The 26,354-nt window shown below is 36.1% G+C and overlaps 1 protein-coding gene across 5 annotated transcripts in view; it reads right to left on the reverse strand.

The window, feature by feature from the left end:
- Positions 1–13,877: 13,877 nt before the first annotated feature.
- Positions 13,878–26,354, reverse strand: part of LOC132092651 (glycosaminoglycan xylosylkinase-like) — a 34,458-nt gene continuing 21,981 nt past the window's right edge. For all 5 annotated transcript variants that reach the window (XM_059498978.1, XM_059498975.1, XM_059498979.1 and 2 more), the window contains 3 exons: positions 21,604–21,795; positions 15,452–15,511; positions 13,878–14,400 (listed from right to left, as the gene is read on the reverse strand). In XM_059498978.1, the coding sequence (XP_059354961.1) occupies positions 14,169–14,400; positions 15,452–15,511; positions 21,604–21,795 (484 nt within the window). In that variant the 3' untranslated portion in view covers positions 13,878–14,168. The remainder of the gene's footprint in view (positions 14,401–15,451; positions 15,512–21,603; positions 21,796–26,354) is intronic.

The following is a 26,354-nucleotide window of genomic DNA, read 5'->3' on the forward strand; positions in this document are numbered from 1 at the left end:
TATTACTGCACTGGCCAATAGAGCGAACCGACCTTGTGACGTCACATGCTGTGGAATTGCAAGATGGCGGCATCCGTGCTCCAAAAGCAATAACAAAACATCCTTTTTTCTTTAAAACAAAAACATTAATCATGTTTGTTACATGTTTGTTGTTTTTAATTAAGTGGGAATCAGTTTACTAAATAACTTCTGATTTTATGTTCACCTGCTGCTTTAAGTACTGCAGATCTAATTTTAATGGCCTGAGAAATATTCACCAGTTCTTGCTGTTAGATGTTACTCCATTGTTTAGCCAAGACACTTGCAAGTTTCCAAACAATTCTGTGGGGACACATTATTAGACATGGGTTTTCACTGAAAGGACGATCAGCTGACCCTTTCCAGGATAGGCCATGGATACAGATAGTATAACTAAAACAGAAGGCTCGCTGCTTCAAATCCCAGTTGGTCAGTGACACATGCACGTTGGATAGTTCCGTGATTCACATGATTAAACTCAGTACAATTTTGAAGAAATCATAATCACATGCAGAATGATTAACGTCAGCAATGAAAGTCATTCTGTCATTTTTTGGGGGGGAATTTGATTGTGCTTTTAACAGTAAAATGCTGTAAAAATGCTACAGCAAAAACCTTTTAATTAGTTTCACGGTAAATACGACATTTTACGGTAAAATTACTGTTTTTGGAGGGAAAATAAATAGTCATTGGATGATTGTTGACACTCCCAGAATTCCCTGCATGATTTGATGTATTTTCTTCTTTAAAATAACTATTTCCTCTTAGGGTTTTATCTAACATCTAACATTAGTGGTTAGTGTTTGTTTGAATGTCACTGTGACAGTGCACTTCATACATTAGTATTTCCCTCCTCAGTTTGTGGAAAAGCTACTTGTGATGTGCTTTGATTCATGTAACTTTCTCATCATCGTTACTTTAAATAGCTTGGTATATTAACATTTCATCAGTTAATAAATGTAAAATCCGTAAAACCTAAAATATTTTTTTACAGTAAAGTTCTGGCAACCACAGCTGCCGGTATATATATTTTACCATTTTTTTTTTTTTTTTTTTTTTTTTACAGTGTATGGTCTTATATATATATATATATATATATATATATATATATATATATGGTATGTTATTATCCTAATATGTTGTATTCTTAAACATTATGCTTCCATTTAAAAATGTAAAGCTTGTTTTTAAAGCTAAATTTTTAACATTTCTAACTGGAACTTTGCGGCACAGGTAAACGACTGAAGTACCAGATTGAGAAACTAAACAAGCAAACATGAAAGAGAAACCAAATCTGTGTGCTCATAATGTTCCATCCATTTACAAGGTGTTATACCTAAACTTTGGGCTGCATTTAAACATCTGTGGGCAGATGGAGCTTTATGAAGATCGTGACTGAAAGGTTGTCACCAAATCTGATCACTTCAGAGGGACTGTCCCTGTAAAAAATGTACAATATTGTAGCTTTAAGAAAGAATGACATTGGGACAGTCGTCTGTGTTTAGAGCTGTAAAACGTACAGATATCATGGTGTAGAAACAATTTTCAACTACACAATTAATTACAATGTAACAAATTTGAAATAAACTGATATAGAATTCCAGTAGAATGGACTCCAATGATCTTTATTTACAATTTAAAATCATCTTTTAAAGTATCAAACATTTTACTTCATATCAAAGTCTAACAGCCAAAAAATACTTGAAAATAAAAAAGTATTCACATTTGTATTTTTAAAACTGTAATTGTAAAAGTTTTCACTCAGAGATCTTCTCCTTTAGTATATTTGATAAATATAAATGTGAAAACTTTTTTAAAAAGAAAGCTTTCTCATTTTTCTAAAATGTAAAAGTCCAGATCACACCTGATGTTAAACCAAAACCAACATCTCCAACCTGTAACCTGGATATATTTACAGCTAAAGTAAGAAACAGATGATTTTACTGTGGTTTGACATTTGAATATAGTGAATATAGTTTTTTGGACTAATAATAAAGACAGATCATGCTTCCCACTTGACTTGAGCTCGGGACTAGTAAACTGTTAAGTTGTTATAGCAGAATGTCAAAACTCTAATTTCATTCTAAACTATATTTATGGAATACTTTTAAGATGCTCTTACACTGATGTGTATGATTCATGATATCCTGTTTTTTGTGTGCGTGTGTGTTTATAACTTGAAAGGCCGTTTTTATTATGGTTGGGAAAAGCACAAACATTATTCATAACTTCTCCTTTTGTGATCCACTGAAGAAAGTTAGAAATGACATGTGATGGTCTGTTTTATACAATCTTCTAGAATTAATCGGTTTACTATTCATCTTAAAGAAAACACTGCCATATCTGTAAATATATCTCTCATCGGGTGTTTACATTTACACTTCTGATGATCCTATAGTTGGATCTGATTTGGTATGATTTGCACTGAGCGGATTTCCACTTCTTAAATTCACCTTAACACAGAATGATACTAAAAGCAAGGTATATTATCTCGACGCCTGTCTTTGAAGGGACGATCCCACAATAAAGACTCTCTGATATCGGACAAAAGACAAAACAAAAGAGGTTTTAATTAACTTGCAAAATGCGAGGGGAGCAAGGGAAGTGCCCTTTTATAATTTACCTTACATCAGTTAACCTCAAGTTAACCCATAATAAATGACATGTTCAATAACCGAAAGTTAAACTGTAATGGAAAAGTAAATAAAAACAAAATGATAAATGTCCCAAAGTAAAAGTGTACTGTTTTGTAAATACATTTTTTTTTATTTAATAACAGTGTTATGTAATCATTTACATAACAAACTCCCCCATTTAAAATAATCACATTTTGTTACTTTGATGCAACTGAAGTAGATTTTGTTTTATCCAGCAGCATTTACTTAGTGCAACTTATAACATCCAAGTTAAAGATACAACACCAACATGTCTGAAAAACAAAAAACAGAATAAACGAGTTGGAAAAAGGATAACCATCTTCCTAAAAATTATTTGTAAACTCAATCAGGAGTTGCTAATTAATATAATGGGGCAGGAGTGGCCTAATTGTTAGAGAGTTGGACTTGTAACCTGAAGGTTGCCGGTTCGAGTCTCAGTGCTGGCAGGAGTTGTAGATGTGAGGGAGTGAATGAAAAGTGCTCTCTTCCACCTTCATCACCCATGACTGAAGTGCCCTTGAGCAAGGCACTGAACCCCCAGTTGCTCTCCGGGCGCTGGATATATAGCTGCCCACTGCTCTGGGTGTGTGTTCACTTATCACTGCTGTGTGTGTGCACTTGGATGGGTTAATAAATGCAGAGCACCAATTCTGAGTATGGGTTACCATACTTGGCAAATGTCACGATTTTCACTTTCACCAATTACCTTCTTGATGGCACACAAAGCCATTTGCCTTTCAGCTGTGCTCAGTTTGATCAGCTCAACATGAAGAAAGCATTTCAGGCCTTGGTAGTATAACTCAAGCAAAAATTCAACTATGTGTGGCAAGGCACAGGCAAAAGATCCCTGGCATAAAGTCGTGGACAGGCACACGAAAATAAATTATATATATATCTATATATCTCTCTCTCTCTCTCTCTCTCTCTCTCTATATATATATATATATATATATATATAGATATATATATATATATCTATATCTATATCTATATATATCACTTCCTGTTTGTTGTTGGCGGCTGTACTGCGTTTGAGCTCCGTCACTATATTCTTTTCATTGACTTTTTAACTCAAAAATCAATTTTATACATCATCGTTTCCGTCTATATAACGTGTGAATATATCCTCTATTGTATTCTACAACAAAAACAATCAGAGCGCCTCGCTATCACTAGTTTTATTTTGATCTCCCGGGTCCGCTATTAGCTTTTAGCCCGTTAGCATCAGCGGCGTGGTTGCAGCTAACTGCGCTAACATTGCTAATACTCTATTCACACACATTACCACTGCTGTACTCACTGTTACTTGCTTTAATGGCGGATGAATGTCTCCACTCTGTGCAGCTCGAGCTCGAGGCTGTGGGAAAGCAGATTCGCGACCTGGAGGTGAGGCAGGCCCAGCTGAGAGAGCGGAGAACCGCGCTGGAATCATCCCGGGCTGACGCTCACAAGTCCGGGGCAAGTATACAGCGATCTGTTAACAGTCCCACCACGTCTACTCCGTGTGTTTCTCTGCACAGGCCCGGTGCACCCAGGACGCGATCTTCCCAGATGTCCTTCACTGCGATGCCGGGACACCACGGACCCTGGGTGCATCCACAGCGGAGGACGCGAGCCGGGTCCCGGGCGACGACTTCTCCCCCTCCTGCCTTCGACATCTCCATCCGGAACCGCTTCGCTCCCCTCCGCGAGACAGGACGCGACGCTGTGATCATCGGAGACTCCATCGTCCGACATGTAAGTGCTACGTTAGCCGAAGGTAAAGTGCACACTCATTGTTTGCCTGGTGCTCGTGTTCTCGATGTTTCTGCGCAGATACCCGCGATCCTGAAGGTCGACGAGAGCCCCAGAGCGGTCGTGCTTCACGCCGGGGTTAACGACACCACGCTGCGGCAGACGGAGACGCTGAAGAGGGACTTCAGCAGCCTGATCGAGACGGTTCGCAGCACGACGCCCGCGGCGACAATCGTCGTGTCAGGACCACTGCCCACGTATCGACGAGGACACGAAAGGTTCAGTAGACTTTTTGCTTTAAATGAATGGCTGTTGTCATGGTGTAAAGAACAGAAACTGCTATTTGTTAATAACTGGAATCTTTTCTGGGAGCGTCCTAGGCTGTTTCGCGCTGATGGATTACACCCCAGCAGAATCGGAGCGGAGCTGTTCTCTGACAACATCTCCAGGACACTTCGCTCCATGTGGCTAGTAAGACAATTCTCTAATAACTATTATGATGAGTTTTGTTCCACCCGCTTAAATGATAAAAGTACTTGTGCTGTAAAAACTATTAAGACTGTGTCTGTTCCCCGAATAGTGAGGTCAAAATATAATGTAGGATCTAGAAAAAATCTTATCGTAATTAAACCAGAAAAATGTAAAGTAAATGAACAAAAACAATTTTTAAAGTTTGGGCTCATAAATATTAGATCACTCACACCCAAAGCAGTTATTGTAAATGAAATGATCACAGAAAATAGTTTTGATGTACTCTGCTTGACTGAAACCTGGCTAAAACCAAATGATTATTTTGGTCTAAATGAGTCTACTCCACCAAACTACTGTTATAAGCATGAGCCCCGTCAGACTGGTCGTGGAGGAGGTGTTGCAACAATATATAGTGATATTCTCAATGTTACCCAGAAAACAGGATACAGGTTTAACTCTTTTGAAATACTTCTGCTAAATGTTACACTGTCAGACATGCAAAAGAAATCTAATGTATCTCTTGCTCTGGCTACTGTGTATAGACCACCAGGGCCGTATACAGAATTCCTAAAAGAATTTGCAGATTTCCTCTCAGACCTTCTAGTTACAGTTGATAAGGCGCTAATCATGGGAGATTTTAATATTCACGTTGATAATGCAAATGATACATTAGGACTTGCGTTTACTGACCTAATAAACTCCTTTGGAGTCAAGCAAAATGTCACCGGGCCCACTCATCGTTTTAATCATACACTAGATCTAATTATATCGCATGGAATCGATCTTACTGCTATAGATATTGTACCCCAATGTGATGATATTACAGACCATTTCCTTGTATCGTGCATGCTGCATATAACTGATATTAACTATATGTCTCAGCGTTACCGTCTGGGCAGAACTATTGTTCCAGCCACCAAAGACAGATTCGCAAATAACCTGCCTGATCTATCTCAACTGCTATTTGTACCCAAAAATACACATGATTTAGACGAAATTACTGACAACATGGGCACTATTTTCTCTAATACATTAGAAGCTGTTGCCCCCATCAAATTGAAAAAGGTTAGAGAAAAACGTACTGTGCCATGGTATAACAGTAATACTCACTCTCTCAAGAAAGTAACTCGTAGTCTTGAACGCAAATGGAGAAAAACTAACTTGGAAGTTTTTAAAATTGCATGGAAAAACAGTATGTCCAGGTATAGACAGGCTCTAAAAACTGCTAGGGCAGAGCATATCCACAAACTCATTGAAAATAACCAAAACAATCCAAGGTTTTTATTTAGCACAGTGGCTAAATTAACAAATTACCAGACGCCACCTGATTCAAATATTCCACCAACGTTAAATAGTAATGACTTTATGAATTTCTTCACTGATAAAATAGATAACATTAGAAATACAATAGCGAATGTAGATTCTACAGCGTCTAACACTTCAGTTTCATCCATCGCACCCAAAGATAAACTGCAGTGCTTTACAAATATAGGACAGGAAGAGCTAAATAAACTTATCACTGTATCTAAACCAACAACATGTTTATTAGATCCTGTACCCACTAAATTACTAAAAGAGCTGTTACCTGTAGCCGAAGAACCGCTTCTCAATATCATTAACTCGTCGTTATCTTTAGGTCACGTCCCAAAACCATTCAAGCTGGCGGTTATCAAGCCTCTTATTAAGAAACCAAAACTAGATCCTAGTGTACTGGCAAATTATAGGCCTATTTCAAATCTTCCATTTATGTCTAAAATTTTAGAAAAAGTTGTGTCTGCTCAATTGAGCACCTTCCTGCATAAAAATGATCTGTATGAAGAATTTCAGTCAGGTTTTAGGCCCCACCATAGCACAGAAACTGCACTTGTTAAAATTACAAATGACCTGCTTCTTGCGTCAGATCAAGGCTGCATCTCATTTCTAGTCTTACTTGATCTTAGTGCTGCGTTCGACACCATAGATCATGACATACTCATAGATCGATTACAAAACTATACAGGTTTTCAAGGGCAGGCTCTAAGATGGTTTAGATCCTACCTGTGCGATCGCTACCATTTTGTTTACTTAAATGGGGTGTCATCTCATTTATCATCAGTAAAATATGGAGTGCCACAAGGATCCGTCCTAGGTCCCCTTCTATTTTCAATATACATGTTGCCCCTTGGTAATATTATTAGAAAATACGGAATTAGCTTCCACTGTTATGCTGATGATACTCAGCTATATATCTCAACGAGACCAGATGAAACTTCCCAATTATCTAAGCTAACAGAGTGTGTTAAAAATGTAAAAGATTGGATGACAAATAATTTTCTCCAATTAAATTCGGATAAGACAGAGATATTAATTATTGGACCAAAAAACACCACACAGAATCTTGTAGATTACAATCTGCAACTAGACGGATGTACTGTTACTTCCTCTACAGTCAGAAATCTGGGTGTTATATTGGACAGCAATTTGTCTTTTGAAAATCATATTTCCAATGTTACAAAAACCGCATTCTTCCATCTTAGAAACATTGCCAAGCTACGAAACATGTTATCTGTTTCTGATGCAGAAAAGCTAGTTCATGCTTTCATGACCTCTAGACTGGACTATTGTAATGGACTTCTAGGTGGTTGTCCTGCTTCGTCAATAAACAAGCTACAGGTAGTCCAAAATGCAGCAGCTAGAGTCCTTACCAGGTCAAGAAAATATGATCATATTACCCCAATTTTACAGTCTCTGCACTGGCTACCTATTAAGTTCCGTATCAGTTACAAATTATCATTACTTACCTATAAGGCCCTAAATGGTTTAGCTCCTGCGTACCTAACTAGCCTTCTACCACGCTACAACCCATCACGCACCCTAAGGTCACAAAACGCTGGACTTTTGGTAGTTCCTAGGATAGCAAAGTCCACTAAAGGAGGTAGAGCTTTTTCACATTTGGCTCCCAAACTCTGGAATAGCCTTCCTGATAATGTTCGGGGTTCAGACACACTCTCTCTGTTTAAATCTAGATTAAAAACGCATCTCTTTCGCAAAGCATTCGAATAATGTATCTCTTAAATTGTGAGTGTAGTTGCATCTGCATTTTTATTCTTTAGCTTGGGTTAAACTAATTTTACTTTGTTGGATCAGCAGCTATGCTAATGATGTCTCTATTTTGTTTCTATGTTTTGCCACGGGATGGTAACTAGGATTTACACAAGCTCCAGTCTGGATCCAGAACACCTGAGAAGAGATGATGCTGACCCTCAGAGGACCCCAGATGATGCTAACCTTGAATCAACAAACAGAACTAACAATTATTGCTACATGTGTGACTGCATCCTATAATTACTATTAATTAATAATATTGATAGTTCATCATCTAGCTGACTACGTCTTGTATTATTATTATTATTATTTTATTTTTCTAAAATCCTGTCAAACGTGCACAAACTACTAGCTACTACTAAATATTGTAGAAACATAATTTTCTGTAAAGTTGCTTTGTAACGATTTGTATTGTAAAAAGCGCTATACAAATAAACTTGAATTGAATATATCTATATCTATATATATATCTATATCTATCTATATCTATATCTATATCTATATATATATATATATATATATATATTCAAAGGCTTTATCAAAGCCTAGAAGCAGAGTGAAGTGCATTATTAAGAAGTGGAAGGTATTTGGTTTAACACAGACCCTCCCTGGATCAGGACGTCGCTCCAAACTGGATGAAAGAGTCAGGAGGAAACTGGACAGAGAAGAGACCAAGAGCCTACAGCAACTCTGAACTCTGAAGCAGATGCAGGGATTTATAAAAAGAGTGGTCATTGTGTGCATGTGACAACAATATCACACATTCTCCACAAATCGGTCTCGTTTGGGAGGGTTACAAGAAAATAGCCACTCCTCAAGAAAGGCCACATGCAGTAAGAATGAGGCAGATGAGACTAAAACTAAATGAATCATTTGGTCAAATGATATGTCTGGAGGAAATCCAATTACAGCTCACCATCCAAATATCAGCATTCCTCCAGTAAAGTACGGAGGAGGTAATGTCCTGTTCTGGGTGTTTCTCTGCAGCAGGGACTGGAGCACTTGTCAGGATAGAAGGAAAAATGGATGGGCAAAATACTGTCAAATTCTTGAGGAAAATCAGCTGTCCTCTGCCAGAAAGTTGTCAATGGGAAGAAGATTTACCTCCCAACATGACAATGACACAAAGCACACAGCAAAACTGAGCACACAGTGGCTGAAAGAGAAAAAAAGTGAATGTCCTTGCATGCCCTCATCAGAGCCCAGACTTAAACCCGACTAAAAATCTGTGGAATGTCTTGAAGACTGCAGTCCACAGTCGCCATAATATTTAAACTGAACTTGAGCCAGCAAATATCACAAAGTCTAGATGTGCAAAGTTAGCAGAGACAGAGACAAATCCCAACAGACTATAGACTAAAGCAAAAGGTGGTTCCACAAAATTCTGACAGGAGGAGGTGATCCTTTTACCGTTTAGTGAATCTGTTTTTTTTTTTTTTTTACTTTGACATGTTTGGTGTAAAATCTTTCATTTGGACGTAAATACAGCTGGCTAAAAATTCAGGCTGCAAAGCAACAAAATGATTATTTTAAAGGGGGTGTTTCTTTTCTATACCCACTGTACATCTCAAATATCAGATGATAGCCAATGTTACCATTTAACAGTTCAAAGTCTGATGGCTTGTTGCATATCACTAAAATATATTCAAACCAATATTAAAGTACAAAAGACTCTCCATTTTTGTTTCAGCCATGAATCATAAACAGTTTGCAGATTGCAGACCAGCTGCAGAGAGTGCAAGTAAAAACAAAACAAAACAAAAACAACCACCGCAGAATAAGATTGACATTTTTTTTTCTTTCATGTTCAATGATGTAGAGGCTCTGTGGGGGTTTTCCCACAACTACTAATTGACTTTCTCATCAAAAGCTTTTTTTTTTTTTATTGAAAGCATGACCTTTTAGACCCGCTAAAGTGTTGGTCTAGATTAGAGAGTTTTCAGGTTATAATAAACGCGTTTGCTTCTGAAGGGAGACTTGCATGACTCAAATGGTCTAAATTTGAACTCGATTCCTTAGCTTCAGCTATCCTTACTGTAACAAGCACATTTCAGGGAATGAGCAGCTGAAGGGAAGAACTGTGAATCATTTCTCCTAAACATTCTCTCTGTGCTGCTACTTCATTAAACACTATCTCATTAAATAGATGAAACGGTTGTGGTAATGAACATCTTTTAGACACATTCACTCACTTCTGCCCTACAACCATTTGTTACAGGGCCACATGTGAGAAAAACGTCTTATAAAAGCTTGATATTTTCTGCCAGGCTGTAGTGGGCTTAAACCTGTTCCATGTCCCACTTTTAATGAACTGATTCACATCAATATCAGTAAACACTGATGAAATGATAAATGGTTTCACTTAGTTTTCCTTTCATGATTCAGTTATGTGTGTGTGTATAAATTATAGTTATTAAAACATTCAAAAAATAAATCAAAATTATAAATGTTTTATATTTCAAAACTAATGATTGAAAAAATAATTCACAAATCTGACAAAAAAAAAAATTGTATGGTTATTTTACAAATATCATTCATTATTAAAAAAAATACATTAAAATATAATGTTATTATTTTAAATTATAAATAATAAATCAAATTTCAAAATTCAAATTATTCTAAAATCAATTTTACATTTCAAAAACTATTATCAAAAATTATTATAAAATAAAAAACTAATATTAATTGATTGTTCCAAATGTATTCTGCATTACTATAAAAAAAACAAAAAACAAAACCAATGCGGTTTTAAATTTGATTAAATATTTATCAAAAGTAAAAATAATAATTCAAAAATAATTGCTAATTTTTACAAATATATTAAAGTTATTTGAAATATTCATGGTATTACTTGAAATGTAAAATCAATTTATTTCTGTTTTAAATAATTATTTTAAAAGTCTGCATTCAGATTTGATTTTGCCCTTAGGTAGCGCGTTTTAAACGGAAGTTCGTTATCCATTTTCCTTTTCCTATGGGTGACATTTATAGCACTGAAATTTATTGTGTTCTGCGATAACTTCCCATCAGTGGGCTCTCAGCAGACCCCTGGAGTTTCCCCATTCAGTGTGTATGCCTCCATCTCTACTGAAAGAATGAGCTCATTCGTCCATATCAGCCATTATCTCAGGCGAAGCCCCCTTCCCTCAAGCCGACAGGCTCAGATGAGCAAGCATGTCTGAGGTTCACATATTTAGGACTGCCAGTCAAGTTCAGAGGTGACTGGAGGGAGAGATAATAGTGCAATAACGACGCTAGCCACACGTGCAGCATCATAGGCACGCTGGAAATCCCATTGCCAAGCTAAAGGACAGCGTTCGCCAACAAACAAACAAACAAAAATCTGATAATGAGTTTAGATGGCAGAGAGGAGTTTTTGTAAGAATGAAGTGACATACTCGCTCATCAGGAATATCCAAAAACCTTTCAATCAAAACTCTCCAGTTTCACTGTTAGTCAGCGACAATATGAAATGATTAATGATATGCACACATCACGAAACGCGAGTCTGCTTTTGCACTTTTATACCAAAAGTTTCCAGTAAACCAACACTGAGAGAGAGAAGATGTTGGTGATACAGTGGCCCCAAAACATTTTTGGACATTTAGACTACACACAACAAATTACATTCCAATTAATAACAAAGTTTTAAACTACACAGGTTCTAACAAATAACTTTGCCATTTTTAAAGGGTTTGGAAGGACATGAGGGTGAGGAAATAAAGACAGAGTTGTCACTTTTGTCTGAACTATCCCTTTAAACCTGAAAACGATGCCATGACATTGAAATAAATATGTTCTGTAAAGCTGATTTGAAAAGCATTATACAGATACATTTGAACTTTGACAACCCCAAAGTGGCAAAATTAATTTGGTCATATTCTTCGAAGGTTTTGCCGGAGCCCATTCCAGCCAAAGACAAGGTGGACGGATGGACAGTAGGCTTGGGCAAACGACCGGTTTCAAGGTATACACGATTTGAAAATGTCACAGGTTTCAAGGCCACTAAAAAATTTCCGTTATACTGTTCCTGCGGTTTGCAGTTTTTCACGTCTTGTCAAAGACTGAAAGTGTCTGAAGTGTGACTGAAAGTGTGAATGTTGGAGTGAATAGTCAGTCAGTCAGCTGTGTGTAGGACGGCCGGAGAAGGGGATCGCCCTGGAACTCACGCGATTGTTATTTTGTTTTATTTCAGCTGATCACGGTTCTGGACTTCCACACACTGCATTGTAATCATTTTCCAAAATGTCATTTGTGTGCAAATGTGAAGTGTGAAAAGGTCACAGAGGCCAAAGATGGAGAAAATACTGTACACTACAGGCAGACAACTCCCTGTTCGAGATGCGCAAATATTGGAAGAAAATCCAAAGTATTGCTTTGGGCGATTTAAATGAATGTGTTTCTGATGGGAACTGGCTGCTTAAAAATTTAATCTTTTGTGTTGATTAACTTTACAATGTAATTTTACAGTAAAATACTGTTGAACGTACCATTTTTGCAAGTAAACAACATATCATCTTATAATTTGCCATCAAAAATGTGAATTGACATTCCTAGAGGTTTCTGGGAGATGTTTCACTTTACATGTTTTTTTTTTGTTTTTTCATTGAGATATATGTATGTTTCGTAGTTGTTTTTTTTATATCAGTTTTGTACATAAGGGTTTTATATTACATCTGATCCGATGTTTATTGCGTTATTTTAGTGTTGTGTGTTACCTTGGTGTGTTGTATTTGTTTAAGACACTATGTGACCTTCTTTATGTATTTTTATTTAAAAATGTCTTACTGATGGATATGTTTCATACATTATTTGATGGACTGGGGTCGTGGGGATTACGGTGATGCTTTTATCAGATGTTTGGACTCTCATTCTTGACCCATTCACTGTAGAGGGTCCATTGGTGAGCAAATCATGTAATGCTAACTTTCTCCAATGAGTCTGAAGACTAGATTACTTTGGTTCGGGTGTAATTAATTATAGCTGGAGCTAAACTCTGCAGGACAGTGGACCTCCAGGAACAGGTTTGGATAACCCTGCTTTTAAGCCACAAAAGTCATTCAGTCAAGACTAGTGAGTGCTGCTTCTCGTTTTTGGTTTTTGTTTGATTAACACTATTAACACAGATAGCTTATTATAGGTTTATTAGGCTGCCATCACTTCGCGGATCCAATATACTACTGTACATCCATTTTTTCCCCCAACTTTTTACATTCAACTAAGACAAAATCAGCTATGTTTACATGAACACTGACCAAACCCCGCATTTGGACAGATTTTGTGCGCATTTTACTTTGTAGTTGTGAAAACAAAAGCAAACTTCTCTAAGTTTAAATATTAATTTTTAATGTTGAAAATGACTCAGCAATCTTACAATGCTGTCGTCTTAATCATCTTCTCTGAACATCAGTAGCAACAGCCGTCCAGCTCTGTACAACACTGTATTCATCCTGGATATAGCTCTGTGAAAATAATCAAATGCAATTTTGAACGCGATATTGGGTACAGTAGCCTGTCAGTGAACTACGGCTTTGTGTAGTAAACGCCGCTCCATCTGAAAGAAGGCACTGGAGATTTACTACTAATCACAGAACCGGCTTTATGGACCAGATGCGCATGAAAATCACATTCAATTATTTGCACAGTCCTGTCTGGATACAGAACCAAATGTGTGTACCATAATTCATCATTAGATCAATAATATTATTACTCCGTATTATTCAAAAGTTTGTTCTGTATTTACAGTGTGGGAGATCCTCTCCAAAAGTCTGTTAATAATCTTCTGGATCCAGCTTGGTCACTTTCCAGCTTGCTGAGTCTAATAACTCCACAGATCTCATTTCTAAGTTCCATATTTGTAACTCTGAAAAACTGTTCATCCATCTTCCTGCAAACAGGCTTAAGTGGAAAAAAGAAAAAAAAGAGAGTGAACCAGAAGGCAATCCAATACCTGGAAACAGGTGAAGTTTACACTACCTACATGTTGTCAAAGCCTCCTCACTCCATCCAGAGAGCAAGAAAAAACAATATGGAGAGTCTTCACGGTCTCTGACTTGAATGAATCCAGTGAAAAACAAACTCCACCAGGTCGGCTCTTAAGGCTTCTTGTAGCCTCTTGTTCTCTGGCTCCATAACAGGAAGGCGAAAGGAGCCTGTGCATTAAGAGTCAAACACATCTTCACTTCTCTTGTTTCTCCACTGTGTTTAAGGATGAGGCAGGTTCATGCGGTCCTCGATCAGCGTGTTGTCGGCGCCCTGCGTCTCAATGCACTGCCGCACAGTGGCCAGCACTCCGTTGAGATGGCGGTCGAGCGCGGCGAGATGTGGCTCTGTTAGCACCGGAAACGCGGGATCGTGGGCCGTGGCCTGTCGCATCGCTGAACTCAATACTCCACCTTTCAGCAGGTTTAGCCTGTTCCAGGTGGAAACCCGGACCCTTTTGGATATAATGAGAAAGAGACAGAATTAACCAATCTAATTCTTTGTCTGGCTCAAATAAGAGCAACAATGAAACGACAGGAAGCAATTAAACCATGTTTGATGCACATATGCATAATCCTGAACTCTGCTCAGACACCTCAAGTCACAACCTCTGATTGAAAATGAATGACTTCCGATTGATTTGTTGCTTGAAATCACTGTCAGTATGCGCATCCTTTATTCAGATATTCAGACAGGAAGTTTTGAATGCACATGTACAATTAAAGCTGCATAAGTCTTTTCATCTGTTAGTCAATCAATATTTCATTAAGGAAATAATGAGCCATGTGGAGATCTAAAGCACTCCAGACACTAAACAAGTCTTGAATAGCCCCACGGAATGACTCATTTCCCAGAAAGCCTGTATGTCACATATCAGGACCTTAGCAGTTAAAAAGGTGATTAAAAATTTAAACAGCACTGTATACAGTATATTCTTTTTGAAGTGATGTAAAGATGCCTAAAATCAATTTGTGACTGGTTTAATGTAGTAAAATGTCCATATTTATTACAATATAAACACGGCACTGGTTGCTTGATGCTAAATGCCGTTCAAGTTAACTTGGAAATCATGTATAAAGGAAATGGAAACAAACATATCTGAGGCGGAAAAAAAACAACTGCATTTCTTTTCTATTTACAGAGGTCTGCAGCACAGCACTGAGTCAATTTATACTTAAAAACTTGATTTTAAAATAAATTAATAAATTAATTAAATAATGTTACGTGTGAACTATTCACATTTACATGTTTCAGTAGAAACCTTGACTCCACACTCACCGAGGCAAAAGCACTCAAAAGCTGGTTGTCTAATTGAAGGTCAACAGCATATCAGAGGACAGACCTGTGTTTATTTTTTACGAACAGAGCGGGAAGCATTCATCACCACACTCAGCAGATGAAGTATGGAAGAATTCAGGGACTGCCAGAGGCTTGCCATTTTTAGGAACTCAAAGCAAAGGTTGTGAGAGGAAGTCAATGATCATTGTGTTTATTTGTGTACTCACATGCAACACTGATAAAGAGGAGCAAGAATACTCCTCTCGTCCAGAGCTGGGTTCCCAAAACTGTAGGAGAAATACAGAAATTCTAATCATCTCAGATATGTAAATCTCTCTCTCTTTCTTTTTTTTTAATAGGTCAAGCTAGTTCTCAAATGTTATCTGGTCTGGTGAAGCCCCAGTACTTAATGATATGTAATAATTTGATTTATTTATAATTTTAGATAAAGTTGTGCAAATAAGTTTACATACCCCTTGCAGAATATGCAAAATGTTCATAATATTCACAAAATAAAGAGGGATCATAAAAATTGCATGTTATTTTTTATTTAGCTTTATTTAGCTAACTTTCTTAATTTCTTGTTATAACTTTCTTAAATAATCAGTTTCATGTAACAGATATCTGCATATCTGAACCCTCAACAGTGACTGTATAATTTTGAAATCCATAATTTCATAATGAGGTCAACTGAGGGACTCATACATAATAGGGTTGGGTACCGAAACCTATGTAACTGGTATGAACTGAACTGAATCAGAATGCAAATTTCGGTGCCATTTAAATACCTGAGCGATCGTATGAAATATCTGTCCAAGTTCTCCGAAATGTACACAAGAAGCAAGGGGCGTTGCTAGCCTTTTTTAGTGAGCTATAGCATTTAGCTCCATAAACTGTACACAAATTCAAGATCGCCTCAGAGTCAGTCCCCTTTAATTTCATATATAAACAGCGGCAGACCGGTCTCCTCTCAGTCTTTCAGCGCGCTCTTCAACCTAAAAATTATCTTCACATTCACTTGTGCGTTCTTGCGCAATATACCTTCCTCTCGCGTTGCTCAGTTGTGGACGAAGTGTTTGATATAAAGGTTGCTGTCCCATTTTATACATGAATTGTTAATTTTAAAAAAAATCTAATTATTTTGTTAGTTTCATGGTAACATGCAATCAAGGTCTTCTGTTATTTAGGCTATATTTAATATTCACTGTGGCATTTTCACCCGTTTAAACTTAAAATTCCATGAGATTTTAAATTCAGTTTAATAGTATTAAAAATTTAGATTTAAACTAGTATAAAAACGCATTAAATTGCTTAAATTATTTCTATAAGTTAAAGTAGCCAACCATAAAAATGTGTTGTCATGACATTTTCATTGTATTTTTTTTACAGTCTGATAACGAGCTGTATTCATTTTCTTTTTTTTGTTTATTATTTTTGTTTTAGTTTATTGAAAATAAATTGGCTAAAATAGAAGCAGACACGTTTAAATTAAAACAACCACAGAAACATGACTAAGTCTTGAGGGAAATATAGGTTTTATTATTTTTATAAAATCGCAGATCTCACAGACGAACGTCTTAATATGATCGCACATTAGAAATGTTTGGTGAGATAAAATGTGCACGATAACATTATTAAGCAAAAATACATAGTACATTAATTTTTTTCCCTTCCAGTACCAAAAGCAGAACCGATAGCGTCAGATCTTACTGATACTACGGTCTTTCATAATTTAGCCCCGGGGCCAGTTTAATACCGGGTTTCGGTACACATCCCTATTTATACCTGACTTATATTTTTTCCTTTCACAAACTTTTTTTAGCGTGTTTAAAAAAAAAAAAAAAAACATGCAGCAAACAGAAAATAGGCGATGAATCCGTAAAAATGCAACCTATAGACGACTTATATATTTTTTCCACTGACAAACTTAATTTATTTTATAGCGTGTTTAAAAAAAATAAAATAAAGAAAACATGCAGCAAATGAAAATAGGCGATTAATCTGATTAAAATGTTATACTTCAGAGCAGAGCCTGGGCCTAATATAGGCTATCCAGGTTTTTTTTTTTTTTTTTTTTTCATTGCATCTGAAAATGACTTCATCACATCACATTCACTTCACGCGCTCTGGCGCAGATCAGCCTCCCGCGATGCTCAGCTGTGGACGATTTAAAAATGTTTGATATAAAGGTTGCTGTCCCATTTTATACAGGAATTGTTCATTTAAAAAAAATCTAATTATATTGTTAACACAAGTTCATTTATACTATTTAACATGCACTGTGACATTTTATCCTTTTTTACTTATAAACTCCTTGAGAATTTAAAGTTAGTTTAATAGTATTTAAATTCAAGTTTTAAAATTAAGGTTTTAATTGCTTACATTATTTTTATTAATTAATAATATGTTATAATGTTTATTCTTGTAAGGGAAAAAATAAGGGACGATCCGAATATTTTTTTTGCTTCACCAATTTATGTAGGCTACAATTATTAAAATAATAATAATAATAATAATAATAATAATAAAATAATGTCATAAAAAAATACCATTGGCCTGAGTAATTTTGACCATTATAGAATTGTGACTTTAAAGATTAGTGATTTAGGTGGTAAAAATACTGTGAAATTAATAATGGCATGGATTTTAGAGCATAACAACTGAAGGTTTATGAAACATTAGTCAATAAAGCATTTTTTTAAACAACGGAACTTAAAGTTGTGAACTAAAATACTTCAACCATACAGCATGTGAAAAAAATAAAATGCATACTTTTCATAACATTTCATTATTGATAAAATGCATAATGTTTCTGGTGTTTGGATTTTTACTTCATTATAATGAGCTCCAAGTTTAAGAATAGCCCTAGACTAGTTTCTCTCTCTGTCTCTCTTTATGTAACAGCATTAGCTCAATGAAATACGTCTTCCTTCGGTTAGAATGAATGTTTTCTTGCTTGCTAAATGTTGGTCTCATGATCAATAAGTTGTATTCGGAGCGTGTTTCTGGTATCAGTGCGCGCGGAGGGGAAGTTGTTGCTGCTCACAGACTCTGCTGCGAGTGAGAGATGTTTCACCCGACGAAATGAAGACGACCGCGGGAACACAAGCACAGCACATCCTCCAAAAATCAACCTGCAGCAATGCTCGTTGCTCTACTGGCACGCCAGGTCTACACCGGACACATGGGTTGAGGTGATCCAACAAAAAGACAACAGACCCCAGTGATGGATACACTGGACATTATGACAAAATTACACGATAGTGTGATGTCTTCAAGTTAAGACACACTTTTCGCTGTGGGGCACGGATGACAACTCTCATGTCTGGTGTAGACACACAGAAAGTGTCTGCTCTATTTACAAATAATAATAAAAAAAATCTTAACAGCTCTTAACGCCGAGTGGATGGTTAGATGCATGATGGGCTAGTATTTAATAAATAAATAAATAAAAATAAAGGTCTTTCCAGCATTAAGGTAATAACATTACTGTTTTTTTTAATCATCTTGTTGCAGTTATAAATTTGACTGCTAAATGAATGATAAAGAACTATGTTAAAACTTGTTTTGTAAAATTTCCTCGTCATTTGAATATTGATTTAAAAATCGGTTTAAATCATGAATCCGTTTAATTTTTTTTTCTAAAATAAAAAAAAATCTGGGATTTTTTTTTTTTAGGCCATATGCTATTGCCCAACTTTAAAAGCAAGTAAAGAAGGGTTTAATCGTGAGGACAGTTTATTAATCCGTCCATTTATTAGAGTTTCAAAGATTTAATCATGCAGGTTTAATTTTATTTGTTTCTTGTTTTAGGCAAATTAGGCATAAATAATGGGAACGAAATTATACAGTGCTTCCAAGTTTAAACATGCAACAATTTCTTAATCAGTTTACAGACAAATGTCTTTTCCCCAATAAGTTAAAGGACAGGTAACGAATAACAAAAATGCATGTTGTTTTATTAAAAGGAAAAAATATATTTATATTGAAAATATAAATTAAAATATAGGCATAATATATGAAAATATTGACATTTTGCATATTAATCCATGTAGCCTACCCCCCTAAAATAGGCTACCACTTTTAATGCTCCGATGCAAAGTAAACCACAATTTCTTTTGAATAATATAACGCATAATGAATATAATATAAATAATACTGCACACCTTTTAAATGTGTCAAATCTAAATTATGGTTTAATACCATCTAGCTTAGAGAAAATATAAGCACAGGCACAGGCTTGACATTTATCCTGCTTGAATTCATTCTAATAAATGCACATAACTTCATAAGTACCAAACTTTCGTCTGTGGATTTTAATTATTAAATATATTAAATATTTTAACTACAGTGTTTTTCTTTAATTTTCCCTGACTGAAGCCATCAAATCTAACACATCAGTGAGGCAAAACTGACGTCTATTAGCAAAAATGTGCTTTGATGCGCTTGTTTGATAACTTGTGGTTAAAGCGCCACTCAGAAAGTCCCTCCTTCAGAAATACGTAACGAGTTCTGATTGGGCCAGCGGTTCCTGTGTTGTGATTCGACACCATCTTAGCGCGCGCTGCCCTCCTGGAAACGTGATTGGGCTAGTTTTGGAGTAGTTTTGAGAAGCAAGTGGGCAGGATTTGTTTTGAAAACATGGCAATCCTGATCTGAACCATAGACAGTAAAAGAACACACGTGCTTGAGATGTACTTATAATCACAGGAGCGTTTTTACTGACGAGATGCGCTTGAAAATCGCATTCGATTCATCTAGTTAACAAAGCTAAACATTATTGCCCTTTGTGTAATAAGTTACAGAAACTGTTAAACGCACCAACTTAAATAATAAAATACACTTACCAGTTGTGGTCCATAAACAACGCCTTCTCCAGACAAAGAGGGAACTGCTCCATCTTTCAAGAATAATCTTTGTGCGAATTCGGCATTAAACTGATTGAGATTGAGGAAGCTATCCTCAGCAAAATGTGCTGCACATTGTTTTACATGTGGATTATAATTTTCGGGAACAGAGTTAAACATAAATTGTAACCATTAATCTCCAAGTACAGCGTCCCTGGGAAGCCCAAACAAAGGTGATTGGACTCCGAGAAGAAAATAACAGCGTTTCGACGACATGGCGACAAACACAAACGCAGCTCTTCCTCTTTTCTGTCGGAGCGCATCAAGGCCACGCCCCCTTTTTTGTGTATTCATATGGGCGGAGGTGAGTCAAAAAACTGTTTTAGTGACGTCATTAATGCAGGAACTAGAGGGATGTAGTCCAAACGGGTCGTTTTTTGTAGGCGAATTCTGTTAAATAAAATATCTCGCTTGGCATTGAACTTTGAGCTTTAGAATTTTACAGATATTATTTATACTCTAACAACAACATTACACACTAACTAAAGTTTAAAACATGGGATCACGAAAAATGGGGCCTTTAAATATTTTGTATGTTCTTTAATGTTATCCATAGTTTTGTTGGCCCTTTTTTTTTTTTAAGTATCGGTTTAGGCACCGATACCGTTTTAAAATTATTGATATGACACCGGTATCGTTAAAATCCCATTCGATAACCAACCGTACATAATTACAAAAGGTGAAAACATTGACTGATGCTCAGGGCAGCGACATGTTGCATTAAGAGCTTTTTGAATTGGATGATCAGGATAAATTGTTCTATTTTTTCTTCCGGGAAACATGCATGTATTTATGTAGATTCTGAAATGCAGTACTAAATGAAAAAAAATATGATCTTTAATCAAAAGTTTACAGCCCTCTACTCTTAATGCAGCGTGTTGCCTTCTAGATCAGTCAATGTTTTCACCTTTTGTAATGGTTATGTACGAGTCCCTCAATTGTCCTCAGTTTGAAAAGATGGATTTCATAATCATACAGTCACTGCTGGTAAGGGTTCAGATAGGCAGACGCTGGAAAACCAAAGAATGCGGAGGAGCTGGAGAATTTTTCAGAAGAACTGCAAGCAGTTATACAAAGCAGGAATCATGAACCACTAGCACAAAACATAAAAACAGTCCTGGATCATTCAGAAAATTACACACAGTATAAATATTCAAAGGTATGTAAACTTTTGAATGGGGTCATTTTTATAAATTCAGTTATTATTTTGTCTTGTGGAGTATATATATATATATATATATATATATATATATATATATATATATATATATAAACATCTGTCAGTGTGAAATAGCTTATTCAAGACAGTACTAAATAAAAAATAACATGCGATTTTCATGATCCCTCTTATTTTGTTAAAATTATGAACATTTTGGATATCCTGCAAGGTGTATGTAAACTTATATGCACAACTGTAACTACTTGGTGGTCTATTATTTTGTAGGTGACTAGATCTCCGGATTTCTTTCTACCTTTTGGCGTTATCCAGAAGGATAAGCATACTGGCTCCTCCATCGTCCTGGAAACTCTCATAGTGATGGCGATCCGCATTTCCGATTAGGTAATCAAAGATGGCTGTGTCGATAACATCCAGGAGCCGTGGACCAGCATCGTAAGGAGGCATTTTCTTCACAGCCTCGCAGTAGCTCTCATCATACTCCCACCTGACAATCACACACAGAATCACTGATGAACACAATCAATAAAAACAGACAAACCCTCTTGAATGTGTTCATTCATTGACTGCAGCGCTGGATTAATTGATCTCATTCTCACTGTGTTCCAGGTGTCAGGTAACAGAACAATGACCGCTGCGCTCTGCAGGGGGCTGATGGGACATTTCAGAGCTCAGCATTCGGTCAGTGTGTAAAGGACATTTACGCAATAAATACACAGATAAAGATTTCACGCAGTTCATGAGAAAAGGTAAAGGAAAATTTCAAAATAGCATTAAGGGGAAAAACATGGAACTTTTAGAAAAACTGCTTGCTGAATTTTTCAGCAAAAGTTACTAAAATGTGTTTTTTTTTAAGGGCCACCCCAGCAGATGTTTTTTTTTCTACTAAACCAGATGAAAAAATATTATTTGTTTTTGACAAACCTACTTTTATTTTACAATAACTCAGCATGTTTTATTTAATATTTTTGCATGAGAACTATGGTTTCATGCTTTAAGGCTTTTTTAAAGCTTTAGATGCTTTATCAGAATGTGGATTTTTCAGCATCGTGAAATTATATAGCTGAGCCTGTTCCGGCAGTTTATTACCATTTTCTTAGGTTATTATTTTTTCACTCAAATAAATAGATATAGAATAGATATAGAATAAACCTTATGGTCCACACTTTTCCCCTACAGATCCCAAAGATAATATCCAAACAAGATCTTAGTGAGCACAATTGTAAATTCAAGATGTTACATCATATAAGAAAACCATACCACAAACTGAATACAGAAAAACCTTCTTGATCTATTGTGACTGGCATTTTACCTTCAGTCATAATGTCAGGATTACAGACGATGCAGTTCAGATTTTGTTTGTTGGACTGTACATATCTAGATTTTTTTTTGGTCCGCTTTAGGCAGATTTGCTAGAAGGACTATGCTACCTTGCTGTAATGCTATTACAATAAAGAACCAAAACATTACACTACAAAGCCTTGGGAAAGTTATAGACATAGTCTTATACAGGAAATGTTTGCACAATTTACATCAGAAATATGTAACCGTGTAAAAAAGGAGAAATGCGGCTAAAATGAATACAATACTAAAATCCTCTCTTCTAAACTACTGTTAAAGCTTTAATAACCTGATGATGCTGTATACCTTTGTCATAGTTTTTGTACAGTTTGGTCAAACATGCAGTGAGTGTTCATAGGAAAACAAGAACAAATACAGCAAAAGACAATTAATGGAAAGTCCTTCTACATGAGACAAACTAAAACTGTGATGTACTTTTAGAGTATTTCTGGTGCGTCTATGAAGTGGCTGCAAGACAAAACCACATGAAAAAGGAGTCTTACTGTTTTTCTGTTAAAACTATTACACCTAAAGTTAGACATTACAAGATGTCATGGAAACACTCATTTCTTCTAGTGACTCTAAACACCACTTATTAATAAATCACATTTAATTTTAAGCGAAAGGTGGGATGATTGCAAATAATGCTTGTTCTAACTCTTTTACGCACCAGGCTGATCCCAGGAAAAGTATACCTCAAATTACAAGATATCTTGGGTCTCATTTATAAAAAGTTGCGTATAAACCATTGTAAATTTGTTCTAAGATCATTTCTCAAAACTATTTAAGTGCGATTCAGAGAAAACAAATGTGCACACAAAATCTCTCCACCTTGTAAACAGCCCCTAATTAATATCATTAGCATATAAAAGGGCATCGGTCAATGTTGAAAACCGTTGTTTGAGAATGGCGAGTGGCAAGAAAAATAACTTTTTTCTAGCGGAGGTAGAGGCTTGTGATTTTTGGGTGCGAATACATAGAGCGAATCACTGAAACAAACCAAAACTCAGGATAGCTTACTTGTCTCACGGTAGGCTTGTTGCGATAGTCGGTGTTACCGGTGATACACGGTGTTTAACCCACCTACCGGTCATAGCACTTGACCACCGGCACCGTCCCCATCGTGTTAAAGTTTTAGCCTATAGCAATAAAGCACTTAATTCAGTTAGTGACTACGTGCCTTCGTAATTTAGCGTAAGCGGAACGAGCGCCGCAGTAAAGCAGCAGGTGTCCCATTTCATTTAACATTTGAGGAGAGTGAGGCGAGCTAACTGGCAAAGGATGGCGGAAGATCTGGTTTCAAAGCGAACTGTTGCAATTTTAAATGAAGGTTTTTTGTTTATTGTTTCTCATTTAGCCTATTTATAATTTTTTTGTACGGTGTATGCAGTTAATAGGCCTACCTCTTTTTTTAACAGCTTAACGTGAGTTGAATTTTTATATTAGTTTTTTTTTGCACTTAAGTGTCCAGTGATTATTTGGGTAGGCTACCTTATTTAACGAAGTTTTTGATGTTCGTTCGTTTCATATTCGATGGTTGTGTGGTGTTTTTTTTTTTTTCTGAAAAAGGCAGGCACTTTATTTAACGAATAGTGAATTTTTGTATATAATTTCTTGTTTGATACTTGTGCAGTGGTTCGTTTTGTTAATAAATGCACTTTAAAGGTGTTTCATAAGTGCTTTTGTTTAGTTTTTGCATGGTGTGTTAAGTTATTATTCATTTTGCAATAAAGATGTGTGTAATACAAGCGAGTGTCTATTGTTTTGTGTATTTTTATTAAGAATAAAATAAATTAACCCATGATTAATTCAAACAAAAGCTACTGAATTGCCGCTTATTAAAGTGAAAGTAAATGGAGACTTGTGCATGTCTGCACGACCGCGTTTTCGGCCACCCGAAATCCCCGACACGCAACCCCGGTGACACCGGGATTACAGTATTTTTTTACACGTCGATTAACCGGTGGAAAAAATCCGCCGCAGTAAAGCAGCAGGTGTCCGATTTCATTTAACATTTGAGGAGAGTGAGGCGAGCTAACTGGCAAAGGATGGCGGAAGATCTGGTTTCAAAGCGAACTGTTGCAATTTTAAATGAAGGTTTTTCGTTTATTGTTTCTCATTTAGCCTATTTATAATTTTTTTGTACGGTGTATGCAGTTAATAGGCCTACCTCTTTTTTTAACAGCTTAACGTGAGTTTAATTTTTATATTAGTTTTTTTTTGCACAAGTGTCCAGTGATTATTTGGGTAGGCTACCTTATTTAACGAAGTTTTTGATGTTCGTTCGTTTCATATTCGATGGTTGTGCGGTGTTTTTTTTTTTTTTTTTCTGAAAAAGGCAGGCACTTTATTTAACGAATAGTGAATTTTTGTATATAATTTCTTTTTTGATACTTGTGCAGTGGTTCGTTTTGTTAATAAATGCACTTTAAAGGTGTTTCATAAGTGCTTTTGTTTAGTTTTTGCATGGTGTGTTAAGTTATTATTCATTTTGCAATAAAGATGTGTGTAATACAAGCGAGTGTTTATTGTTTTGTGTATTTTTATTAAGAATAAAATAAATTAACCCATGATTAATTCAAACAAAAGCTACTGAATTGCCGCTAATTAAAGTGAAAGTAAATGGAGACTTGTGCACGTCTGCACGACCGCATTTTCGGCCACCCGAAATCCCCGACACGCAACCCCGGTGACACCGGGATTACCGTTTTTTTTACACGTCGATTAACCGGTGGAAAAAATCCGTCACCGCAACATCCCTATCTCACGGTCGCAATAATAATAATAATAATAATTATTATTATTACAAGTGGGGTATTCCTGGTGTATTTAATGTCACAGAATAAATCATAAAATATCTTGAGCTTGTGTTAACCACAGACCGTATTTCAGGCATTTTACCAAAAAACCCAGTGACTTTGTGACAATGAAACCATAAATGTAAATGCCAACTCAAATTTCAAGTTTGAGGACTCATTCCTGCAGCACTCTAAGAACATATTTTGTGCAAACAGATAACTAATGCATTCAATACCTGTATTTGCAGAACTGAAAGACTTTCACAGAACTTCAGGCCAAAATAATTCATGCCTTACTACATTTTAAACAGTAGTCACAATATGAGCTGATTAGTAATAGCCAAACTAGACTCATGTTTCATTAAGTGGTTTAAACCAAAGGTTTCCAGTAATGTGACAGAGATAGAGATGATAATGTTAAAGACCTGATAAAATGGTTTCATGCATTTTATACACATCTGCAGCATGTAGTGGCAGTAAACAGAAGAAATGCCCTCAATTGAGTGTTTGAGTGCATTGAATTATAAATCGACTTTATTCTTATGAATATAGACTATGCTATTATGAAATTACAGGAGATGTCTAGAACAACACAGATAATTTTTATCAAAGTTGTCTGTTTATTGTCTTCATGTTTATTCAGTCAAGCCATTTCAATTAGAGATGTTCCGATACCCTTTTTCTCTTCCCGATACCGATACCTGGGCTAAGGGTATCGTCCGATACCGAGTACTGATCCGATACCTGGGTATGTATCTGTATATACAGCTTTATATACTACTAGCCCTGTGTAAATTGTGTACTAGCCCTGTGTAAATACTAGTATCTGAATCGGAACAACTCTAATTTCGATACAGTGATAGCTTGATGCATTTGTCCATATTAGGGATTTCCTGCAACATCATAA

This window comes from Carassius carassius, chromosome 18 (assembly GCF_963082965.1).
Source record: "Carassius carassius chromosome 18, fCarCar2.1, whole genome shotgun sequence".
NCBI lineage: Eukaryota > Metazoa > Chordata > Actinopteri > Cypriniformes > Cyprinidae > Carassius > Carassius carassius.